The sequence below is a fragment of the Thermobia domestica genome, chromosome 17, assembly GCF_964235325.1.
Source record: "Thermobia domestica chromosome 17, izTheDome1.hap1.1, whole genome shotgun sequence".
NCBI classification, from domain to species: domain Eukaryota; kingdom Metazoa; phylum Arthropoda; class Insecta; order Zygentoma; family Lepismatidae; genus Thermobia; species Thermobia domestica.
The window spans coordinates 90939875-90965796 of record NC_137470.1 but is presented as its reverse complement, the minus strand read 5'-3'; the positions used below and the strand labels follow the sequence as shown (position 1 = coordinate 90965796).

At 36.1% G+C, this 25922-nt stretch overlaps 1 protein-coding gene across 5 annotated transcripts in view; it reads right to left on the bottom strand.

The window, feature by feature from the left end:
- The window catches only part of LOC145673856 (uncharacterized), a 558369-nt gene that overhangs the window by 221691 nt on the left and 310756 nt on the right, over positions 1 to 25922 (bottom strand). For 3 of the 5 annotated variants that reach the window (XM_081743633.1, XM_081743634.1, XM_081743630.1), the window contains exon 3: positions 10986 to 11091. In XM_081743633.1, coding sequence (XP_081599759.1) covers positions 10986 to 11091 — 106 coding nt within the window. Of the gene's footprint in view, positions 1 to 10985; positions 11092 to 15550; positions 15885 to 16034; positions 16153 to 25922 lie in introns of those variants that run through there. The other 2 variants (XM_081743631.1, XM_081743632.1) reach the window with 2 other exon arrangements.

Here is a 25922-nt window from a genome sequence, read left to right as displayed (position 1 = left end):
TGATATGCAAATTAAGTCGTCGTATTTCTTAAACTTGGACTAAAAAAAGTTGTAGTAAAATAAACTTGGACTAAATTAGTTCTTCCGTATTCTGCAGTATTTTGAAATTGTTCATATGTAATTCTGTATAATGGGTTCACTTGTACAACTGTATTTTTTTGTCCTTGTGAAATGGCTTTTGACAATTATATTAACAAGTATGTAATGATCAGTACAATGTACTTTTATCAGGAGCCCTTCGTGAGTGAGTCGGGAGACGTACAGGCCTGTATCCAGGGAGGGTCTAGGGGGGCCGGGCCCCCCCTAAATTTTTGCTGTGCCCCTAAGTTTTACAGTAGACTTGCAAAAGAGCTATAATATGGTGATGAACTATCATATGGTTGGATCGCCCCCCCCCCTAACTTCAGCCGGCCCCCGTAAGTTTTAGGGCTGGCTACGGGCCTGGAGACGTATCGCCAGTCAATCCTGGTTTCGAGTTCAAATAGAGGAAAATTTCTCTCGGAAATGTAAGCTGAGAAGCGGTTTGGATTTCGCTTTAAGCTTATGTAACCCCTTCCAGCGTAACCCGATTGTTGTATAATAACACCAAGGCGAAACAAACTTATTTCGGTCAATATGTGATATAAATACATAGAGCAAATTATTTAAACAAAAAAAAAAAAAAAAAAAAAAAAAACTGGGTTTAAACCCAAAAAACCGGGTTTAAACCAAAAAAATTTTTTTTTGTTTTTTTCAATAAAAACCATGGTTTTCGCCAACCCTGTTATTAAAACGAAACAATATTTAGAATTTTCCTTTGATTGCAATTGCATAACAACAATAAACTATAAAAAAATTACAAAAGAAACATTCATAAATTTATATAAAAAAGTTGCTTTTGTAGAATCATCTTTTCGAGTAATGAATGGGGAATTTAGGTCTGAATATAATACGAATAATAAACGAATGAAACGTGATAACCGACAAATGTGTGTTCATTACGATTTTACTAACACTTACACTTTGACGAACATTATTCGTTTTTTGGTTTAAACCAGTTGGATTTTTTTGAAGAAAAAAAAAAAAACAGCTGGTTTAAACCATTGTTTAAACCAGCCAACCCTGCGTCTTAGCTAAGAAACTTTTTCGAGCCTTATCTGTAATCATGTTTAAGTGGGCAGAAGCTGCATTGAAAATGAGACCAAGGAAGTCCTCAAAGACAGAGAGGAATTGTTAGCCCGGAATACAAGGTGGACTGTTAAAGCAAGCTTCATAGTTCGTTATATTTTCAAAGTGATTAACAGTAATAGTTTACAATATAGACACAACCTAGCCTTATGAGTTGGATCCATTCTATTTTCACAACTACATTCAGTAAATTCATTTTCCCGCGACGGTCGGACTACATTCAAGCCACAAATAATTTGAATTTCCAACACACGCGGACAAGTACGATCAGTGATAAACTATTTACAGTTAATAACAGGACGGGAATTTTGTCGTGGAGATCGTGAGTAGGTTCTCACAGTTCTCATGCTTCAGCCTACTTTATCAGTAAATCCATTCCATTATTCACTTTTATTTCCTTGAACCTGAAGGGAACATCGGGGCAGTAAATGTAATATGGTTTATTTACACCCTATTGAAATGTTAACAAACGTCTTTTATGTGAAATTAAATGAGCAAACGAGTGTTAACTAGTATACTCCAATACACTAATCTTCATTTTAAGAAGCTATTATATTATATTATGTATCAGACTAGCACTTTCAAGTTTGGCAATCAAGTGTGTAGCGTTAAAAGACCAATGAAGTCAGTTGTCCACTACGTCATAGATTATTTCTTCTAATTCTTGTTATTTCTACAAATAGAAGTTGTTCTATTTCAGGTTTTCCTGATAATGAGTTATTAATTTAATTATCTTTGGGATTTTCGTTCCAAGGTTGTGCCCTCTACACTAAAAGGTAATTATGAGAAATGAACGAACGGTGAAAAAACAATACGCAACACCCTTGCTCTGAGTAGAATTCAACCTTGCAGATAAGCCCTCACTTTACACTACTCGATTGTACAGTCCGCAGCAAAAAACCTGCAACATGAGCATGTAAGTTTATTGTGAAACGATGAAGCCTTTTGCTCCAAAATAAGTGTGCAGGGGAGGACGCCGAGGTTTCTTCTGGCGTGATTCATGCCACTTAGACGTGATGTTGATTCCCTGCGCTGTTTGGCATAGTTTCACAATAAACTTATATGCTCATGTTGCAGGTTTTTTGCTGTGGATTGTACCAGTTGGCTTCTTTATAATTAGAAATACTAGCACAGCACTGAATGACTAAGTAAAAAAAGTCTTTCGTTAGAATTAGGAAATTACGCAGAAATCTTAAAACTCTTCACCATTTTACATTTTTCTTTTCATGAACTACAAAAATATCAGACATTTAAGAAAAATGTCTAGTACATAGAATATTTATTTGAATTAATGATACTATTAAACAGCTATCTTTCCAGCTCTCACATTCAAAAATGTCTGAGCTACGTGAAAACTTTAAAAATATCAGTTCATTTAAAAACTTTTAATATTAAAAGCTCTATTTTACAAAATCATCTCACAATTCTACGTTTATCACGTTATCAAGTTATTACATTATTACGTGAACATGAATTGAAGCCTTAATGGTAATGGCATTTTAAAAACCACTATACAAACGTCATAAAAATCCAAATGACTTCTCTAAACTGCATTTAACGTATATCCAGTATTCGTGAAGTAGCCTTCTACAGTATAGGTGAATACTTTTTTTGAAAATAGCGGAATTCGATAATGGATATGAAAACCAGGGTTGGCAAAAGCCATGGGTTTTACTGGTTTAAATTATTTGCTCTATGTATTTATATTACGTATGGACAGAGATAAGTTTGTTTCGCCTTGCTGTTAGTATGCAACAACAGGGTTACGCTGGAAGGGGTCTTATAAGCTTAAAGCGGGATCCAAACAGCTTCCCGGCTAACCTCCGAGAGAAATTGTCCTCCATTTGGACTTGAAACCGGGACTAGTTGGCCACAAATGCAATGAATCTGCCAACTCACTCACGAAGGTCTCCTGATAAAAATACGCTGTACTGATCTTTACATACTTGTTAATTGTCAAGAGTCATTTCAGGACAAAAAGATAAATAGTTGCATAAGTGAAACCATTATACAGAATTACATATAAATCGGGAAACTCCCGCGTTAGCCATTGGGAAAATCCTGTTATTACTTTAAATGGAAAGCAAATCCTGTTATTGCTTTGCATGTAAAATCTAAGGTCAACGTATCATAATCAGTACGCTAAAACTGAGGTATTAAATTCCAAATTTAGTATGTAGATATCGTTCAATAAAATTAAAAGTAAGTCCAATCCAAGCTAATGTTGGAAGCTGCGTAGGCAGTCGATAAATTTTACCAATGTCTATCAATACATTTAGGCAACCTTTGCTCCTTTATAAAACAACAAGCATTCAGGCAAGCAAAAATATACAATATGGCTTCGTTTCGTATGTTTAGGCTTAACATCTTTATGTAATACCGAGGTTATAAAAAAAGACTTTCGCTTCAAAGTGCCATCCAAACCGCTACTTGGTTTACATATGAAAGAAGGGTTGTGGTTCGACCGAGAATTGAACATGGGACACCTTGATTAAAAGGGAAAAAGGATATAAAACTAATGCAGATGGTTTGATATGTGGAAACGTCACCATGAAGTTCACACGATTTAAAGCATTTTTCGTTCTTTTTTCTTTTTGGTTTAAACCAGTTTCTTTTTTTTAAAAAAAAAAACAAAAAACAGCTAGTTTAAACCCCTTGATTTAAATCAGCCAAGCCTAATGAAAACTGTTTGAATTCGCTCAAAACTAAATTGCAAATTTTAGTAATCCCAGTCCCCTTTTCATAAGGGTGCTGCTTCCGCTTCGTATCTTGGTATTTAAACGTAAAGGCCCGTTTTTGGTACGTAACTAACTAGTTTATTCTTAAATATGAGTACAATCATATTATTTCAACATCTGAACTTGAACGAATACATCACTGTCTTTTACAAACGATTGGAGTGAAGACAAGACTTAAATTCTTCAAACCTTGAAAGATATTCGTGGAAGGATGTGTGTCATGATATCCTATTTTACAATGAAAAGTACAAATCTTTCGAAACAAAAGCAGAATTTCCTTTTTTTCTCTTTTCTTTCTGTTTTATATAAAGTTTGCTATCCCACGAAAACCATAGTCTTTTATATTTGTTATATCATGAGCGAGTCTTTTAGTATTGCCCCGTTATTTCGAAGACGAATCTCAAAGTAAGATAGTGAAAATATACACGTAATACGCAGAAATAACTAACACTTGAAATATTCAAAAATCCACTTGATACTATAAAGGCAGTAGGTGTCATGAACGTAAGTCGAACTAATTCGTGCACTCAACAGCGATAATTTGAGCTGTGTAACAATAACATTTAAAACATTTTTTTTTTTTTTTTTTTTAACGCAAATCACTCTCGGGAAATCGAGAAATTTATACTGTAGATATATTTCCATCACTGCATAGTGAAGCACTTCTGTTACATATCACAGCAAATTTCATTGTTAGCCGTTTGACGATTAATGAAATAAATTAACTTACAATTTATGCAGACTATGGTTGGAAAAAAAACCTCTAACTCATCAGATTCTGAAATTATCTCACTTAACATAGTTTAATATTAACGATACCGTGTTCTAGTCTGATTTAAAAAAAAAAAATTGCGCCAAAACATTGGATGAACGCAATGCCACTTGAGTCAACACATTTTTCATAGCAAAAATTAAATCCGAATTTAAGAAGTGATTCAAACGGTATATAGGCATGTAACTTGTAACCAGCTTTAACGAATGCATACTATCAGAGTCCAATGTATTGTGGGGAGCAAAACTGTTCCATAAAATCTACATCAGCTGAAGGCTGGCAATCCCAGATAGCAATCATCGGTCCCTATTATTCGAAATATGCGCCATCTAGTTGATACTGAATATTTTTTCCGAAACTGCAGACTCATTTACCTCGTGTTCGCGTTTTTAATCCTTATATAAGCATCTGTTAACAAATCAACAACTTGTTATCAAACAGTCTCCTTAAATTTAAGTTTAAACCATCATAGCAATAAAATTTGCTGTGGTTGCTTGTAACTAGAAGTGCTTTATCATGCAGTGTTGGAAATGTGTATACAACGTCTCGTTACCGATTTTCATAACCCAATCGAGATTTTTTTTTTTTTAATGTTTTACTACTCAATTAGCTCTACTGATTGCACGAATCAGTTCGACCCACCTTCGTAGTGAACTCGCCTATTGTCCTTGGAAGTAGCAGAATGGCTATGATCTCACTAGTACGTATTAGGATACCCCTCCATTATAACCGAAGTTTTGTGAACGCTAATTAAAGTAATATGCTTCTTTGGCAATTTGATGTATTCATACTAAAGTCTTAAGCTCTTGAGACAGCGATATATAGGGGTGGACAAAAAAATCTAAAACGTTTGCGAAAGTGTGAAAATAATACCTAGTATGATGTGGGGCCTCCTTTTCCGTCCAAAACAGACTGGATCCGACGTGGATTGGAAGTATACAGTTCCTGAATTGTGGTGTGTGGAATTTTGTACCATTGTTCCGCCGAAACATGCTGCAGTTCCTTAAGGGATGCTGGTGGATGGTAATGAAACCGAACACTCCTTTCTAACTCAGACCACAATGGCTCAATGTTGTTCAGATCAAGTGATTTTGGGACTCAGGGGAGGTGTGATAGCTCCTGCTCATCAAACCATGATTTCAACGTGACAGGGTGACAAATTATCTTGGTAGATGTCGTCACTATCAGGGAACAATATTTGGGCCATGGATAGAACCTGCCTGGTCCCCGAAAATGGCCTCATACGCCTGCTAAGGCTAATGATGGGAACTTAGCATTCATGCAAGGCTATGATGGGAACTGAGGAAAACCACGATATCACTGTCCATACTGTAACAGAACCACCCCCATTCTTTACAGTTGGGAGCAGACAATCTTTATCATAGGCCTGCGACGGTGTTCTCCATACGTAAACACGACCGGTTGTTGGAAACAAGATGAAGGTCGATTCATCGGACCACATTACGTGTTTCCACTGCTCATGAGTCCACGCTTTGTGGTCCTTGCACCACTGGATACGCCTCTTCGCATATACTGCTGTGACCAGGGGTTTGGCGATAGCGACCCTGCCATGAATTTTCATTTTATGGAGTTCCCGTCGCACTGTTTTCGATGAAACCGGGTTCTGTAGACCGGAATTGAGTTCAGACGTAATTTTCATGGCAATGGTCTTCTTTTTAGCTGCTACAATCCGTTTTAATGCCCTCCGATCCCTATCTGACAGGATCGTCTTTGGACCACTGTTGTGCTTTGTAGACGTCGTTTGTCCATGAATTGTTTATGCCCTCGTGACATTGGACATAGTGTCTTTCGATACCCCACAATGTTCGCCACTGCCACTGAAGCTCCAACCATCATTCCTGTTTGGAAGTCTGTCAGGTCGCCCATTTTACCGCACCACTTTCACACCACGATACTCACACATGAACTGGTTACTGCTGACGGAAAAGGAAGGTCCACATGACACATTGAAAACAAAACACGATCGGCACCCGCAATACGTGTTGTACAGTGGAGGGCTAAACTTACGTGTCCTGTATGAGGCGTTTTTAGATTTTTTTTTGTCTACCCCTATATATATATATATATATATATATATATATATATATATATATATATATATATATATATATATATATCGGGTGTTCTAAAAATGGCGCTCACGGACCATAGAGCATTATTCTACAAGTCAAAATAAAGCAAACATATATATCAGTCTGAAGACACAAACTGCACTATATGGCAACGTCGCAAATAAAGACCCATAGGTTAGATCTATCAATCTATTAAAATGTTACATCGATTCTTTCCAGATAGCAGCTAAAGTCGATATTGATTAACACTAGCATCATTTATTAGAGAAGCAATCGATTCAACTGCTTGTTGTATTCGTAGAGTAATGCTAATGGCTCCAAGTTAATCTGCGACGTTGCCACATTGTGAAATTTTGATTCCCTATTGCGGCTGAAGGAGGCGCTGGAGGGCAAATCATAACATTTTCGCTTTATTTTGGCCTGTAAAATAGTACCCTGTGGTCCGTGGGCGCCACTTTTAGAACACCCGATATATATAAATCTTTTCACTTAATCAGAAGAAAAATGCTTTCCATCTGCTATCATACTTCTATAGTGGGACCGAAATAATAATTGTTACAGATTAAGAAATTTATATTATGCTTGAAAGGACTTCTTCTTGAAATTCAACGTCACTTTTCAGCATACAGTCCATATGAGACGTAAACCTTGAAATGGTGGAATGGGTTCAAATTTCAATGCTCTCCCACTGGTAATCGAACCTGGGACCTTATGCACAAAAGGTGCATGCGCGAAGCCACTAGACCAGTGCGGTGGGTTTAAGCTCTTCTAGAAAGGCATGACAACGCCACCCCACCTTATTTCTGCTTCACATCGTAAGATGTATGGATACTATGAAAATATAGTATAATGTGAATAATATAAAATATAGAGGCAGTCAAGCACCAAGCACCAGGATAGTTTAGCCGACACTTTTAAGTAATTAACTTCAGCGGAGCGCAACTTACTTTAATATAAATTCAGGCGTAAACATCATTTGAATACAGACAAATTCACATGGATCAAATAAACAGTTTTGAATAGTTTCGATTATTCCTAATTTACATTTTCGATTTACTTGCATTTATATATTTTCCCTAAACATTGTTTCTGCAAGTTTCCTGTGCTTAAAATAGCATTAATTCCACTGAAGACTACTCTCGATTTGCAAGATTCGAATGAACATCCCAGTTGAAACTGTTCATATCTTTTTCATCCGTTGTTGGAATTCGAAGTTCGGAAGCAGTGAACACACTGCAATTCATCTGCATGCGCTGGGACATTCGCATGTGGCTACTGCGGAGACATTTCCTGGGAAAAGTATTTCAATGTTGTAACAATACGTAGGAAAACATTTAGATCAGAACATTCTTTCTTCATTGACAAAATTCACTATTGTACGGCAGCTGTATCTCTGGCTCTGACAGCTATGCGAAAGAGAAAGCGAGGGTTGATACTACATTGACACACCCCCATAAGGTCCAATGAGTGACCGAGCTGTAACCGCTCTGACATGGAAACTAGACGTTGTTGCCGCTTCGTGTTCTCCCTTTTGTTTGTGCATAGTTGAGTGAAAAGTGTTTTGAGATTGTGTTTGGTTTTTGCGACTTTGGGTTTTTTTTTTCTTTTCTTTTTGTGTGTTTGGGTGTGTTGTTAAGAATATTGTTGTAATTACGTAGTGACAATGGCTAGTTCTTCAGAACCGAAGCCAAAGAAAATAGGAGTGTATAAAGGACAAAGCCAAGAATTGATATACAAACTTCGTAAATATTTCGAGAAAGAGCGCGATAATGGTGGCCCTCTTCTCCCTGTGACGAGGGTGGTGGACAGAGTGGCTGATGCCCTTCGTGTGGGAAAGTCTACTGTTAAGAACATAACGAAAGAAAAATGTCCCGAAGAATTGAATTCTCCTTCGGCAGTTTTGGTTACTCCAGGCAAAAAAAGAAATCGACCCAATGTTAAAACGTCTCTAGATCGTTTCCAGAATGACGCAATACGGCAACACATTTATCAATATTATATAAGGAAAGAATTCCCGACTCGCGGTAAGCTTCAAGTCCTTGAAAGAAGCAGGGCTTTTCGAGGGAGGGAAAACAAGCTTGAGTGTTGTGTTAAGGCAAATTGGTTTTAGGTGGAAGAAATTCTCTGGAAGAAAAGTTCTTATGGAAAGAAGCGATATTGTTGCGGGTCGGTGCAAATTTCTGAGAGTGATGATGAAAATGAACCCGGAAAACTTAGTATGGCTGGACGAAACATGGGTGAATGCAGGACACACGAGAAGCAGTGCGTGGACAGACGATACATCCGAAGGGACAATGAAGACACCTATTGGCAAGGGAAGTCGACTTATTTTGCTTCATGCCGGGACTATGCATGGATTTGTACCTGAGGCAATGTTGCTTTTTAAATCAAAGAGTACTCGTGATTATCACGAGGAAATGAATTCCACAACTTTGAAAGACTGGTTTGTTAATAGTCTACTTCCAAATATTAGCGAGAATTCCGTAATCGTGCTTGATAACGCGGCTTATCATTCCGTTCAAACGAATAAACCTCCAAATACGAACAGCAAAAAGGAGGACATGATAAGGTGGCTTGAAAAAAATAATGTTCCTGGAGTATCACCAGATATGAAAAAAGCCGAATTAATAGCATTATTAAAAATCTATAAGCCAAGACAGCCATCATATGAAATCGATGGAATTGCTGAGGCTCACGGGCATACAGTTATTCGACTTCCACCATATCATTGCCATTTTAACCCAATTGATTTAATTTGGGCTCAAGTTAAAGGTTATGTGGCTCAACATAATAAAACATTTCGTGTAGATGACGTGAAAAATTTAGTAATAGAGGCGATCGAGAAAGTGTCCCCGAATAATTGGAAAAACGCCGTTGAGCTTACGTGGAAAATTATGCAGCAAGCTTGGGAAGCTGAAGGTGTCTTCGAACAAACTGTAGAAGATTTAATCATAAAATTGGGTGATGGTGACGATAGCAGTGACGACAATGACGATAAAGAAGAAATTTCGGCAGTTAACTCTGACGAATTATTTCAAGATTGTGGAGTTCAACCTATCGATAGTGACGAATACATGTAGGCAGCGAAGGTATGTCAGTTTACTCGATTACTTTATGTTTAATTCTGTCTATTTTTAGTTTGTTTCCTTACACGGAAGGTTTTAAAAATCCATGAAAATTCAGCATTTATTAAGCAATTCATTTCGGTTTATTTGCTTGCTTTTTCTGTTTATTCTTAGCGTGTGCGGTTACACCCACGACAAATTGGCAACATTATTTTGTCCACGTGCAGAGCTGTCAGAGCCAGAGACATAGCGGCCATAGTATAGTAGCGAATGTACTATCACAGATTTATCGGGGATATTCCTTTAATTGAAAGAACGAGAAGTTGTAAGATCATGTGTTTTTCAAGACGCAGTGTAAATAAAGTGCTTCCGATGGGAACACTCGTAAGACGAATTACAAGAGATCAGAGCGCCCATAATGAAGAAATTAATTATTGTGTAGAATTAGGTCGGAATGGTTCTACAACTTCCGTTCTCCATATTTCGTTCTGAGCAAAGCAAAGAAACAGAAGAAAAATGGAATATTTTAAGTCGGGGTTTAGGAAAAGAAGATGCGAACGAAGAAGCTGTGAACACAAATACCAAACAAAAACTTCTAAATACGTTCGAGACTTTCTGGGGAGAAGGAGCGAAAATATGATACGTAGCCTTTAGAAAAGCGACATGTATTACTAAAACTTTTGACTTAAGAAACTTTAAAATAAAATAGTTAGCCCGGTTTGGCGACTGTGTAGGTGTCCTTAAACACAACCAGGTATACCAACACCGTTTTTCACTGTTATAGTTTCTCGAATTTCAACTTATTGGACCATCCATACAGATGAAGTTGTTTACTTTAATATAACGCACAGTACAACAGCACTAAGGTAACTATTCATAGTTCATTTGTATCAAATCATAGAATTCATCCAATAACCAGTTACTAACATACGGAAGATTCGTGAACCAAGGAAATCATTTTTCACGAAGCTTCTCAAATCTGCCTTTACTGAGTAAATTCTTTCAATGAAAAAAAGAATAATTTGACGACGAATTACATATCTTCGTCAAATTTCTCTATAGCAGAAAACATAAATCGCAATAATAAATTTTAGTAACGCCGAAACTTAAAACCAAAAAACCTTTAATCAGGTGATTAGTTGAAACGTACCTGTAATCCGCATTGGCTGACGCTGTGGTTGCAACTGAATCAGGGGTGGAAGGATAGACCACCCCTGATGGGATCTTCGCGATGTCCCCATTCATGTACACGTACCCTGGAAAAAGAAATAAAGTTTATTCTTATATTGAAAAATAAATAGAAAAATGTTACTGTGTTCAACTTACTGTGCTCTAACCAACTAAACTACTGCAGTCATTGTAACTTTTTTTTTAAATATACAATGATCAATGTATACAAACAATGGATATCAAGTGAGATTTCCTGGCGTTACAGCCCAGGAAAGAGTTTTCCTGACCAGACTGCTATTAGCCTGGATCATCCAATGTTGTATATAAATGTCTGAGTAAGAGAAAACACTAATGTGAGTTCCACAAAGTTCCTCTAAACCTGAAGTACATGTGTAGTCACCTTCCGAAGTAGATTTACTTTTCCTGATAAATAAGTTTTAGGTAATTACTGAATGCTTGAGTCACTTCTGTACAGATGTATGACTTATGAAAACTTATTTTAAGAGAGAATCCACTAAAAAAAAAAATACAGACTGTAGAAGTAAATTAACGAATGTACAAAAGTAGTCCATGTAAATTAATCAAGACAAACACATGTCTGAACAAAAGAAAACACTAGTGTGAGTTCAGACAATTCTTCTAGGCCTCGAGTTCCGCGAAATTCCTCGTGTAAAATTTTGTAACAAAATTTATGAGGAGAGATTTCCGAAAATTTACAACTGATACCGTAGTGTCTATCACAGCCTACGCCAATTAAAATAATGCAGGCCTCTTCAAGTAAAACCACACTAATCTTAGTTATTTAATTTAGCAAACAGTAATTTGAGCTTACCAGATACGTATATTTACTAAAAATTATAAACATAGGCAACAGTAGAGTACAACGGTAATGAATTACAAAGAGGTTTCATTTTCGTTGTAAACGCGTTAACGCATTTCAGTAAATTTTAGTTGAATTTTATTTAGAATATCGTCATTTGTTCAATTAACTCAAAGTGGCAACACTAGTATTCATCAACTCAGCTAAGAGAACTTTCGTGGAAGTATAACATACTAATAAACAATAGTAAAGAACATTTTCCATTGTACCAAAAATTCTATTAATTTTGCATTTGTGTTCTAATCGCATAAATAAAAAAACCTCCTAAAAATATCTCTTGCGTACTAAGGGATATTTTAACACTGTTTTCAGAACATGTACAGCCTAACAAGTGATTTTGACCAATCAGTTAAGTTATACGCAACAACTAACACATAATCTATGCTAACAGATCAAGCTGCTTAAGAATTGCAGTTAATACTAAGTAACTAACGTAGGTTTTTAAAAAGCCTAAGCAAATGCAAACAAGTGCTCTGAAGAAACTTCCATCATTCTAAGGTAAGAACACGAATGTTTTCAAAACAACGTGTCATCAATATGATTACATCTGCATTATGTATAATCTAACGCCTTATTAAAAGCTATTACTCATGTAGATGAAGTAGTTCTTAAAATTTTAAGGATTATTAGTTTAACGATAATTAAACACTGCCAATAAAATCGGGATCAAATTTTAAGTTCAAGCGTGCACTCCACATTTTATGAAGTAATTTAGAAGGTGCAATTAGCCACGTGTATGTGTGTGTGCGCTTCCGAGATTCACATGTGCACCAGACAGCTGATGCCTACCGTTACCTATATTGTGTAATTAGCTCTAGGAAACGAGACAGTGTTGAAAGATTCTAATAACAGTGACATCCACAACAGCACAAGCTTATCCATATACTATGTTAAATAGTTTCCATTCTTATATACCAAGCGTTACAAATAAATGTCATGTTTATTATTATAGTTACTGTGTAGTTATAGTAATGACTTCGTGACATTGCCTACTGCTAATGTGAAGGAAGAAAAATTGTTGGATTAGTACACAAAACTCCCCCAAGTTAGTGCATATATACAGTTCATCCAAGCTTATCTATGAACAGGCAAGTTAAAGAGGTTCTGAAAGCTTACTACTTGCGCCCCCACATAATTCAGATAAAATTGTACGAAAAGGTTTCAAGAATAATGCATTTCTTGAAGATTGCTACAATTCAACTTAAGGATAATGGTATGAAGCTTTCAAAATACCCGTAAATTGTTAATTTTGATCACGTTTACGATACTCGTTACGCAAAACAAGAATAAATTGAAAATCTGATGTAAGTAATTCAGGTCTTGTTTGCATCGTTGTCTAAACTAATCTACAATGATTTTCTACAGCAAGTAGTAATGACGTAAGAACAATTTTTCAAATGGGAAATTATTATTAATTCACTTCAATAGAAATGCTCCGTGGTTACACATGAAGTGCTGACGAATACTTAACTGGGCGTAAAATGACAAAGACCATGAAGTACATTATTGAAGTAATTTATGAATGGGAAAAATGTTGGTAAGAACTAAAAGCAATGTCAATTTTATTTATTTCCATGTACAATGCATTATATGAACTTCAAGTCACCTAGCTATGTTCTAACCACATTACGATTAGGAATTTCGGCATCTATAGCCATGTTACCCCGTCACACACACATGAGAGATGACGTCCTCGGGGAATCACACACCTCGGAGAACTGGAGAGAAAGAAAGGATTGGGGCACGATGCAAGAGGCCTGGGACCATTATAGTAGGTATCATCACGTCATTTGCTTGGTATACATAAGGTTAACCTAGGAAAAAACCTCATTCCAGATGACTAGTGTGAAAAAAGCTGTTACACCTTTTCGACCAAGTGTTCCCACCGGGTATTCTACCCTCATAAACCATATGCAGTTCAGATTGATGAAACTGAGTCACACTAATTTGTTGATAAATCACGGACAAAGTAAAGTATGTCTTTCAAAATTAAGAAAATTTCTTAGTAGTATATTGGCTAGCTTTTAACTAGATATTGCCATATTACACCAAGCCAAAGTCGAAAACATAACTTCCACCTGAATACCTTATAGGTCAATATATAAAAGTCAGTTAATTGAAATAATTAATTATGTAATTTGGTTATAAAGTTAAAACAATGCCCTTGTGTTCGATAATGTCAAGGGTAACCTATTGAAATTAATTTTGAAAGAAAAACTTGGGAACATAAAGCTAATGCATGGGTAAATCATATCTGCATGGATCTTACATTCATAATTTCTTTTAATGCCATGTAATAATATTCTTTAACTTTATCGATAACTGACTACAGGATCGTTTATTATTAAGTATTTTCATGAAAGTATTGTTTTAATTGTATCACTCATGTTAACCATGCAACAACCATATTGTCATTTATAGACTTATGCACGAAATTTACTCAGCTTGCATCTAATTATATGGAAGTCTTGAAAAAAATTTGCTTTTAATGATGTATCATGTTGTAATTATAATATCCTTTCTCTGTATTAACTCATTATAGACGGGGACGGGTAATAGTTCACTGCAACCATATTATACAATTCTGTTTCCAATTGTAATAGTTCGTTATTAAAGGATGAGCTGAACAATAGGCAAATTAAAAAAAAAAAAAAAAAAAATGTTCTGCTTCCTGAAAGCAAGTGTTTGTATATATGTATTATGTGTTTGTAAGTGAATATGCTGACAAAGTGCAAGGTAAGATCCAAATTTACTTCTCCCAAATAGCAATGTAAATTAGCTGTGCTGTTATTTTACACTGAGGTAAAGGAAGGGAGAGTACTGTACCGGTAATAATAATTATTCTGACAAAATGTTAATCCAGTTACCTTACGGTAAACGTACATTCATTGTGTACAAGGGTTGCACGTGTCCGCCAATCTCATTTTTCCGATATTGCCCAAAGGCACGGAAACAAGTGTCAACATTAGTATATTGTTTACTTCTCGCAAATTTACGTAATGCGTGTAAAAATTCCTACGTATCATGTATTAAATACACGTGGATTAACTTGTATGTAATCTGAGTATATTGAGAATATTCAATGTTACGTGAAAGTCTTTTTTAAACGGTAATTTTAATTTCATTTTAACGCCCTTGATCATCAGATAATTTCACCTAGTTTATATGTAGTCCCACACTCTAGAATTTCACCTTGTACTACAGATAGTCCTTGTTTAAAGTTATAATCTAAAAAGTCCCTCCATATTTAAGTCAATACATTTAATGGCCATAATGAAGTGCGTATAGTTAGTGTATATATGGCATGATAGTCTCATACTTACATTATGAAAGTTGCGAAAAAGGATATTCCGAAATATACAATAAGATAACTTAAAAAAAAAAAAAAATCACGTTGACGTTCTCTTCAAAATACATGATGATTAATCAATTATAATTTAATAATTTTTTCGTGCATCTTCATTACTTGGCTACTCTGAAGACTTACTTTTAATATTTCGAAATATATTCCAACACACAAGGAAAATATGTCATAATAAGGACGACCAGTGACCCTTTTACAAATGAGTTAGGCTTAAGAGAGAAGCTTTACATACTATGAACCTGGACACTCGCTGTATATTATTTCCTTTTCGTCGCTGCAATGGCGTCAAGTTAAATATTACCTTTGATTTCCTAATGTAGTATATTAATCTTCAATGGCATCTTTTAATATGACAAATGGATATACAGCATTCATGTTACGATGATCGACTGTCGTGCTGAAGATTGCAAATTCATCACTAGGATTAGAACAGTACGTTTTTACTCATACTCGATTACTTCTATATTTGACTCCAATGCATTGAAAGTGTACAAAATATATTACTCTGCTACGATATCTATTGTGCACTATTTTACCACATATACGAGTACAGGGCACTTAATTCCTCTGACTCTCAATCTCAGCAGAAACCCGGAAACCATGTGCCCTTAGTTCTCCTTTATTGAACTAGGCTTTTCAGTCGAGCCGACAACCAGTACGAGCGATTTACAGCGCCCCGCCCTCCCACATACTCTACTGAGAGATTAAAATAACGGATAGAAAAAATCTACGACACCCTCAAAGTTACACACATTGTTAATCTGAGTAAAGCTCATAAATCTTACCGATGTTAGAAGCCTTCTAACTCGACACAATTTCTCGCGGAAACCTGCAAAATGGCTGATACAGAAGGCACATGCCACAGAAGCGATGCATCATGGGATCACAGTAACGATTTTGACTGCCATCTGTTGAAAATCTCATTCAGTGAGATTACTAAAAAGCATCGCTAAGCGAAGATGTCATTCCGTATCCAAACTAATCATGAAAAGCGGCAGAATACGTTTTTAATTCGCCTTAAAAGCCAGTATTCTATTTCAAAACAGCAGTTTGGGATTGTTAAGATACATATTTTTTTCTTTTTTTTCTTTCTTTTTCTTTTTTTTTAAATGATCTAACGGTCTATCAAAACGTAATAAATGGAACATTTTGGTATTATATTTTAATGAAAGTAGTATCAATAAACATGGAATGAAATTCTTAATATCCAATATATTAACATGTAAGTCTTACGACTATATATATAACATTCTTTGAATTTCAGTTCTTTCCCCTTACAATATTACAAACACACTTTAAAAAAAAATTGTCTGGCGTAAGTTAACAACTACGACGCATACCTGTCCTTTACTTATTAATAAACTACTATATTTAGTAACGCTGTCAAAAATATTAGATAATAAAACATTGAGCAGATGGTTTTTATTATTATTTGAGTATTTTTACATTTTTAAAAATATATTTACAACGATTATCTCCTACATTTTTCACTACGGTTATCATCTAATTGAATACACTGACATTTAGGAAGTTATAAAATTTATAAGTAAGAAACTCCAACTTAGTAAGAAAGAAAAAAGTCAGTATTATTGTTAGGTTATAAATTTAGACTTCATGCTGATTTCAGGATTATACCTAAAGTAATATAACATTTTTTAACTAACCTATATACACTTAATAAAGCTACATTTGTAATAAATTATATAAGATATTTTCCAAGCATGAAAAATTCTGCAATAGCTACCCATATCCCACAGAATATTGACAGTTGTAATTGCTCTGATAAACTTCGTGAAATGATATAAAATTTCATTATACAATTCTACACAATCTCGAAATAATTATGAACTTTAATATTTGAGAAAAAACAATAATTAATGGTATGAATAACGTTTGCATTCTTGTTCAACATGAAAACAAAAGCATCATTTATAATATCAAATGTATTTAGGTAGGAAAATATTTCAACGTTGACTGCTATCTTCTTCAGAATATCGTAATTCACAGCCCACATGCCGCGATATAAATATAATTACAATTGTGATTATATTTTTGCCTAGATATGTTCCTGCTTTAGCCAATTGTGTGTATTATGTAAATATATATACAGGGTGTCTCAAAAGTCCCATGACAGTTTAACTCTTACTATCAGAGTTACAAGGTTGTAAGAGGAAAAACAGTTTCCAAATATAATGTTTTCAATATAAAATGAAGGAAGTTTTTAAATCGGACGAGCCGTTTCGGCTGCACACTCTTTATGCGTCCAATGTTAAATGAAAATGCAACGTTGCTATTCACCTGAACCCACAACATAAGTGAATGAAGTTACTGTCTTTTACGTTAACGTGTCGATTGCCAACTTCCATTTCAAACATGCCCTCATCCACCATACTCTTACAAACTTTACCCACCTACCACCCCTCCTTCCCCTTCTCAGCCCATCTATTAATGGCAATGTTGCACTTTCATTTAAAATTGCGCGCATAAAGAGTATAGAACTCAAACGGATTCTCCGATTTAACCCTTATACAATCTTATGGTACAATTTGTACGTATTATATGGGTGTTTTATGGAACTTTGCGTTAAGTCTCCTATTTGAGCTTTTCCGTCCGTTTATATATATATATATATATATATATATATATATATATATATATTTCAAATCTAGTGGAATTGTAGAACATGTTACGTATGGTTTCACGCCTTCCTGTGTCAAGATGTAGGTGATGATGTCATAACTTAAAAAATTTTTTTTCTTCTGTTAGGCCTATTTTCGTTTTTTTGCGGGCTTACTTTTGCACCTAGAAGACTGAAATTTTGCACAAACATTCAGTCCGCTGAATAGTATTTATCCGATTTTTTCAGATCTCTGCGTTAGCACAGAGGGGTCCAGAGGAGCAAAAAGGTAAAAAAAAAAAAAAATATATTTTTTACCCCAAAAAATTCTTTTTTTTCGCTATTTTTATGTCTCAGATACATGATGGAAACATGTGAATGGTACCGTTTGAAAGGCAGTTCTATTCTAGAGAGAATGATGAACTATGATTCTAGGATGAATATGGATGTCTCAGGAAATTTTTAACCTGAGATTGGGGTCCTTTACGGTAATCTGGGGCATTGTAGGCATTATTGATAAATATTTTTTCCGTCTTTACTATTCAAGATAGAAGCTTGAAATTTGGTACACACATTCAGTCTACCGAGTAGTATTTATCAGATTTTCTTCAGATCTCTACGTTTATACAAAGCCGTTCCAGAGGGGCCCAAAATGTGTCCAAAATTCCCTGAAATTTCCCCTTTCCCCTCAATTTTTCCCTCTCCTGGTATATGGTACGGGCATGTAAGTGAAGTGGTATATAGTACGGCATTTTAAAGCCTGCTCTATTCTACAGAGAATGAGGTATGAACCATGATCCTAGGACATATAGTAACGACGCAGTAGCTGCTTGACTAAGTCTAAAAACTACCCCAAAAACCCAAGATTTTAAAAGTTATAAAAAATCCTTCACTTTACATTGAAAACATCATATGTGGAGACTATTTTCCCTCTTACATTTTGTTGTAACTCTGATAACAGAGTTACCCTATGTCAGGGGACTTTTGAGACACCCTATATATTTATTAGGGTGCACAATTTGTCTTCATCGCCTTTTAACTTTTAAACTACGGACAAAAAGTTCTGAAATTTTGTACTATGCAAATATCGACAGTGGAACATTGTTGGCATACTCTGTGATAGCACAAAGTTAACTGTGTTGCCAACCCAGCAAATAGGGTAAATGTGCCAGTCCTCGACCACCTAACTTATTTTCTTATGGTCCTTAATCGTTTTTCACTCAATGAAAAAACTTAGGAGGATGCAAGTAGCTCACGTGTGTTCCTAAAACTATATTTTATTTATACTTTATCTAAAACTAAGATAACTTATACCATTTATGTAATATTAGTCGGAGAAACACCAGTAACTGATTTCTTTTAGTGTTCGACCATTTTTCGTTAATGTTCGACCGCCTACTGTTTAGTCATCGACCACTACTCGATTAATGTGCTTTTAATTACAGTATGAAGGCTAAAGCATAACTTTACCAAACTAATAGCATCTGTAGATGTTACATCATTAGTTTTTCAGGTATCACTTCGCAGTTTCGCACAATAGTCGTTGAGATTAAGTAATTTTGGGATAGTTTTGTCAAGAAAGGGACCACCAAATTCATTTAAGGTTCAGTGGAATGCAGCACCAAACTGCTTCGTCTTCTCTGGGTTGAAGGGGTATAAACCCCATCTTCTAAATTAGTTTTTAATTACTAATTGTGTTGCTACCTTGTATATCACTCTTTTAATTAGTGGTGCAGAAATAACACGTATAACATTTTACTCAGTTTCCATGTAGAACTCTCGAAAATGATTTGAACACTGATACGTCGCAGGCAGGGGCGGATCCAGGGGGGCGATCGAGGCGATGCCCCCCCTTCCAGAAGAGGAAACTTTCTTATTTTATATATATAAATAAAACCCATCCCAAAGTTTGGAGCCCTTAAAAGTAGCAGTATGACAACCTATCGCCCCCCCCACACCCCAGAAGTCGATCCTGGATTCGCCCCTGGTCGCAGGGTTGAAGAATATGTGTGCTGTTTGGTGGAAGGCAGTAGAGTACTATAGCATGGCTGGAACAAAATTCGCTGACTTCTATTTCCAAGTGAGTCTTGTGGCCGTCGATTAGTAGAAGGACTGGACTAGTTTCTTAATAGAGGGATCATTCACCCATTTTAGGAAACCGTTTGCTATCCATTCGTAGTGTTTCACTTCGCATCCAGCAGCTATCTGACCTGACCTGCCTATGAAAATCTCTGAAGAAACTCCACTGATGACTTCCTTTGAAAGATCTCTTACATACAGGTATATGACCATCGGGGATACAATTTCTCCTGCTGCGGAAAAAGTGCAAAGCAGTGTTAATGTTTCTTTCTCGTTGCCCTTCACCTCGTACATATTTTCCCACGCTTTGGACCCCAACGCCTTTCCTGATTTGTGACACAGTTGAAAGCTGGATTCACCAGCATTAAATATTCGCTTAGAATCATTTAGAATATCATATTGTCCCGTTTGTTTCAAGTATTTCTCAAAGTCCTAAAACCACAAGCGAATGTTTCCCTCGGTTACAGTGTATCGCGCCTTGTTCAAAGTTTAGGAACACGATTTGTGGGTGTCTTCTCAAGTAAGTGTAGTACCAGGTTTCACCAGCTCGATTGTTTTTGAACGGCGTTTTGCGTTTTTCTGAATCGACAATTTTTTAACACTGTTCAGAAGATCGTATTTCTTCTGTAGAAAGCCCTTTTGCTCAGAGTAAGGAGCCAGTTTTCTAATCCCTCTTCTTCTTTCTGTGTTAGGTATGGTTCTGGATCTATTTTTCGCTTTTTGGGACTGTGACCATGAAATTTATCCATCAGCGTTACCCGAGGAATTCCATAGATTACTGATGCCTTTCGTATGGAGTTTTTTTTTTTTTTTTTTTTTTTTTGCGACAACCCTCCAGAGCTTTTTGTAGATTCTCGCTTGAATAAGCTGGCAGTTTAAGCTTAGGCCTACTCACTCATTATCTCTGAAAGAATCAAAAATTTTAAGGATGTGCAAGGAAAACAGATGTATTCCAGACGTAAGCTGATAGTAACTATTCCGCTAACAATATTTGAATGCGTTCCACGACGAAGCGAGAATAGTGTAGTTCAGTATTAAACGTATTAGACCAAATATAATAAATTTATTATTCAAATTAAATGTCATACCCTAACAGTGCCGTTAATTTTCCATGAAAATGTTGGGAAACCACATGAATATTCAGTTACTTGAATTTGAATTTATTTTATGGACTTTAGGCATCTACGGTTCTGACCGGGATAGGGTGGGGGAGAGGATGTTGGAAGTTAGACGGCCAGGGCCTATTTTGAAGGTACCATCCCAGCATTTGCCTGGTGTGACTGAGGAAAAATCCGAAATAATTCAGTCAAGATGGTCGACTGCTGGGATCGAACCGAGGACCTTCCAAATGCTAAGCCAACGCTTTACTATTTTTTCAAAGTTCGTCTCAGCCGAGACATTAAGCCTGAATGCTCCTCGAGCCAATTGGAGGTAATCCAATCCTGACAGGGACACGAACACAGAAATATCGAGGACAATTAAAATACCCTTGCTCTTGAGAGGGATTCAAACCCTCAGTGGATTGCCTCTTCACCATTACCACTGAGCCACGGCCATTCGGTGAATATTCATGTATTAACGGTAACACTCAGCAGATGATTATACAAATGTAAATTGATCACTGAATTAGTGTTTGAATCAAGAAATTCTGCGAGAAAATACAAACGCAAAGCATGGTCGGACACTGAGAAAGAAACAGCTAATCTTCGACCAGTACAAATGTATTACGAAAAGTAGTGGTCGAACACTAGTAAATGTTTTCGTATTCCATTATAACTTCAGAATTGGTAACTAGGTACTCATTTCATGCAGACGAATAGAAAGTTAGTCGTTATTGATATTTCTAAAATTTTTCAGTGCTCGACCACCCTGTGGTCGAACACTAGTTAACAAAGAATATTTCATAAGTCATTGTCCGACCACTACATTTTATTGATTTATTCTTCATACCTTACAGTTATCACAAAAATTCAATTGCTAAAATGTGCTCTACAGTTCCATGTAACAGAATAATATGTGCATTTCTTACCTGGTGAGATAAAACTATGGAAAAGCACGAAAAACAGGGCGCTGTCGTTCCCATTTGCAACAGATTAAAGTTGTCGAAAACTCAGTGCGTCTTCCGTATGCATACATTTGATTGGCTACTACCGAATGCATGTGCAATATATTTTGACAGTATCTTTGTGATTGGTTCAGAATAAGCTGCAATTCAATTATAACGGAAAAGCATGCTTTTTTATCGGAAAATAAGCCTAATATATGGTTTTAAAGTGAAAAGTGGTCGGCAACTAGGGGGTGGTCGAAGACTGGCACAACCACCCTATGTATCTTTCCAAATGGCACTACACGACAGATTATTATATATTTCGAATTCTAACTATATAGAAAACTACATGAACTAACAAAAAGGGGTACTTCCGGTTGACGTGGAAAATTGGAATTTGGCATGATTGTAGCTTTTTTTTTTTTTTTTTTTTTTTTTAGGACCAACCCACAGGAAAATTGCTAAAAGTGAATATTTTCAACTTTTAGGGGGTCTAAATGAGGGTGAAGAAATTCCCCATGTTACTTAAATGGACCTTTTTTTGGGACCTATAATCTCATGTTTTAGGTACTTGGAATTGGAATAAAAACTTGAAATTCGGTATGCTTGTATGTTTTCGTTAGCCTTACCTAAGTAAATCACCAAAATTAAAGTTCCCAACTTCAGCGGGGTTTTATGAGCAATTGAAAAATCTTCCTCACGTTATTTGATATGGGACACCTTCTACACCCCAAAATTATTGAACACTTTCTGTAGGGCTACAATGATGAAATTTGGCATGACTGTAGCTTTTCGGGACTAACCCTCAGGAAAATTACCAAAAGTGAATATTTTTAACTTTTAGGGGGTCTAAAGGGGAAAAGAAGAAATTTTCCATGTTATTTAAATGGACCTTTTTTTGGGGGGACATCTTATATTTTAGGTACTTGAAATTGGAATAAAAACATGAAGTTCGGTATGCTTATACGTTTTCGTTAGTGTTACCACGTAAATCACCAAAAATAAAAATTTACAACTTTAGAGTGTTTTAGCGGGAACTGAAAAATCTCTCCCATATTACTTATATGGGGCATCATCTACACCCCCAAAATGTTTAGCCACTTCCGGCAGGATTAGAATGATGAAGTTTGACATTACTGTAGATTCTGGGAGTAACCTACAGGAAAATCGTCAAAAGTGAATATTTATAAAGGGGTCTAAAGGGGAATGAAGAAATTTTCATGTTATTTAAATGAATGTTTTCTTGGGATACAAAATCTTATCTTTTAGGTAGTTGAAATACGGAAAGAAACTTGAAATTCGGTAGAATTGTAGGTTTAAGAAGTGTGAGACCGTAGGCCGAGAAAACGCGGGGATTTGGGGGCAAAGCCCTCAGCTGGCCGAATTCAGGAAATATTGAGAGGAAATGCACGAAATTCGCTCTTGATGCAAGGACTGATACATAAGAGATGCGACGCCGTAGGCCGAGCAAACACGGGGGTCTGGGGGCGGACCCACCAGCTAGTAGTGATGAGCGCAAGAGTCTTGGTCTTGCAGTTTTTGCAAGAGTCTTGCACCCAAGACCAAGACTAGGAATACCGATGCAAGACTAAGACCATACCTGCAAGACCAAGACTCTTGCGCAAGTACTGGTACTACTTGAATTCTTTATAGAATGTAAAAAAGGAGAAAACTCATTACATCTTTTACTTGAATTTTTTGGCTTCAGTAAAAATGCCACTGGAGTAAATGTGTTCCCAATAGTTTTATGCAGTCCGTGTGAGTCGATCTGCCCCTGTAGCATATAGCTACAGTATATAGTTTCCTGAATTGGTTTTTCGCTGTTCTGTAGATATTGCTCGTTTTTAAGCCACACAGGTGTCATCTTGCGCCATGTAAGCAATTTTGGTGGACAAACATCGTGTGCGTGGGTTTTCTCATGTTTTTCCGTTTCCTCCTGCTTTCTTCAATCCACCATTTGTCAGTTTTCATCATCATCGTCTCCCTTAGCCTTGGTTCATAACTGTGGGACGTTAAACTAGATCTTCATTTAATTTTAAAGCATACTAGTGATGTTCTTCCAAAACTGAAGAGAAATGTAGTATTGAACATCGGCAATTCCGTACACCATAGGCGCTGACTACATAGGTATGGCCTTGGCTCCGAGACTCAAGCATCCGTTGGAAATTTTTAGTGTGTGCTCATAAAATTGACAAAAACATTTTCATGACCTTGACAAAAACTTAGTGCGTCTGACCGCAAGTTTGATTTCATGGGCGGATACTTACATTGATAAACAATTATTCAACATATAACTTTTAGCCTCCTTAGATATACGACACATCGAAGATTGAGCGATGTAACATTATACTACAACAGTAAATTTATATTCAGGGACGTAGTGTCCATTAAGGCTATAAGGCTTAGCCTATCCATTTATTTATACATCAGCCTGAAATGTTGCTTTTGGACATTGATACAATTAATTTTATTAAAATGGATTTATTTTCTGATGCACTGTTTAGACATCACGCCAGAATAGACTGAAGCTTTTGCAAGAACGCGTTCTAGGAGGCTATGGGACGCTAGCCTTCCTCCTTTCTCATGTAATCTTGAGAATGGGGCGGGGCCAATCGCTTTCCCGTCAACCTTAGCAGACGAAAACCATGAGCAATACACAAATTCAACACGATGCAACGAAAGTGGACGAATGTTGACGAAAGGCTAGCCTTTCGGGTGTTTGGGAAACAAAAGCGACAGGACGCGGTCTTGTAAGAAACTATTTTAATATAAAACAGAGAGACTATGAAAAATTTAAGGGCTCGTATTTAGTCAAGTTCTGACAAAGAAAAAAAGAGAGAAAGAATAAAAATATTATTATGAATAGTACTAAAACATCAGGGACCTTATTGCGTACTGGTTTGTGTTATCGCAGCTTAAAATTTACATTTTAGTTGGCGATAATTGACATAGCAATTATAACTGCTTGTTGTATTTGTTGCGTTGCGTTGCGCCCCGCAAGTTTGCGAAGATCGATACTGAATGAGGCCTCAGGTGAGGTATAGTTTCTTTTCTTTCTTTCTTTCTTTTTTTGTACTTCCAATTTAAAAATACTTTTTTTTTCTGTAAAAAAAAAAAAAAAAAAAACAACATCAATTGATTGTTAGCTGCAGCACTACTCTTTTCCATTAGTATGCTGATATGTGTTGTGGGTAATGAGCTTAAGTTTGTGTCTATGATTTGGGGAATTTATAATAAAGATAACCCTATATCCGTTTTTATTTATTTCTTTGAAATAGTAATACAGTGTGGTATGTGTGATACGCGAGTATCGCATATGTAAGGAAACCGTATATGTGAGGGAAATATGAAGCAGAATCACTGTTATACTTTTTCTTGCATTGTATGAAAAATATATTGCATGAATTAGCATTTTTCTATCAAGCAATACTTTTTCTTGCAGTATATGAAAAATATATTGCATGAATTAGCATTTTTCTATCAAGCATTACAGCCAGGTCCGTGGTCAGAACACTAAGACGTGATCGTTTAAGTAAGGGCGGGATAGTTTTTTTTTAGGGGGGGGCAACTTCAATTCAGTTTATACTCATATATACATACAACAAACAATTGCAAATTTCAAGGGACTGGGCCCTCCTAGTCACCCTCTAGCTACGAATCTAATTTCAGCCTACCCATTTCAAAACTTCACGCTACGTTACTGTTTATATTATAAAATTGAATGTGACTATGTTTGTGACTCCTAATCTCTTGAACCAGCCGCTCAAGATCAATCAAATTTTCAATACAGATCAGGTTTGGGCCTGGAATGTTATTTGTCAGTTCTCTTTGAAGGAGCAACGTATGGGAGGAGGAGGGGGAGGTATACAAAAATCAAAATAAATAAAAATATAAGAGACTAAGTTTGAGACTCAATAATTCTTGAACCAC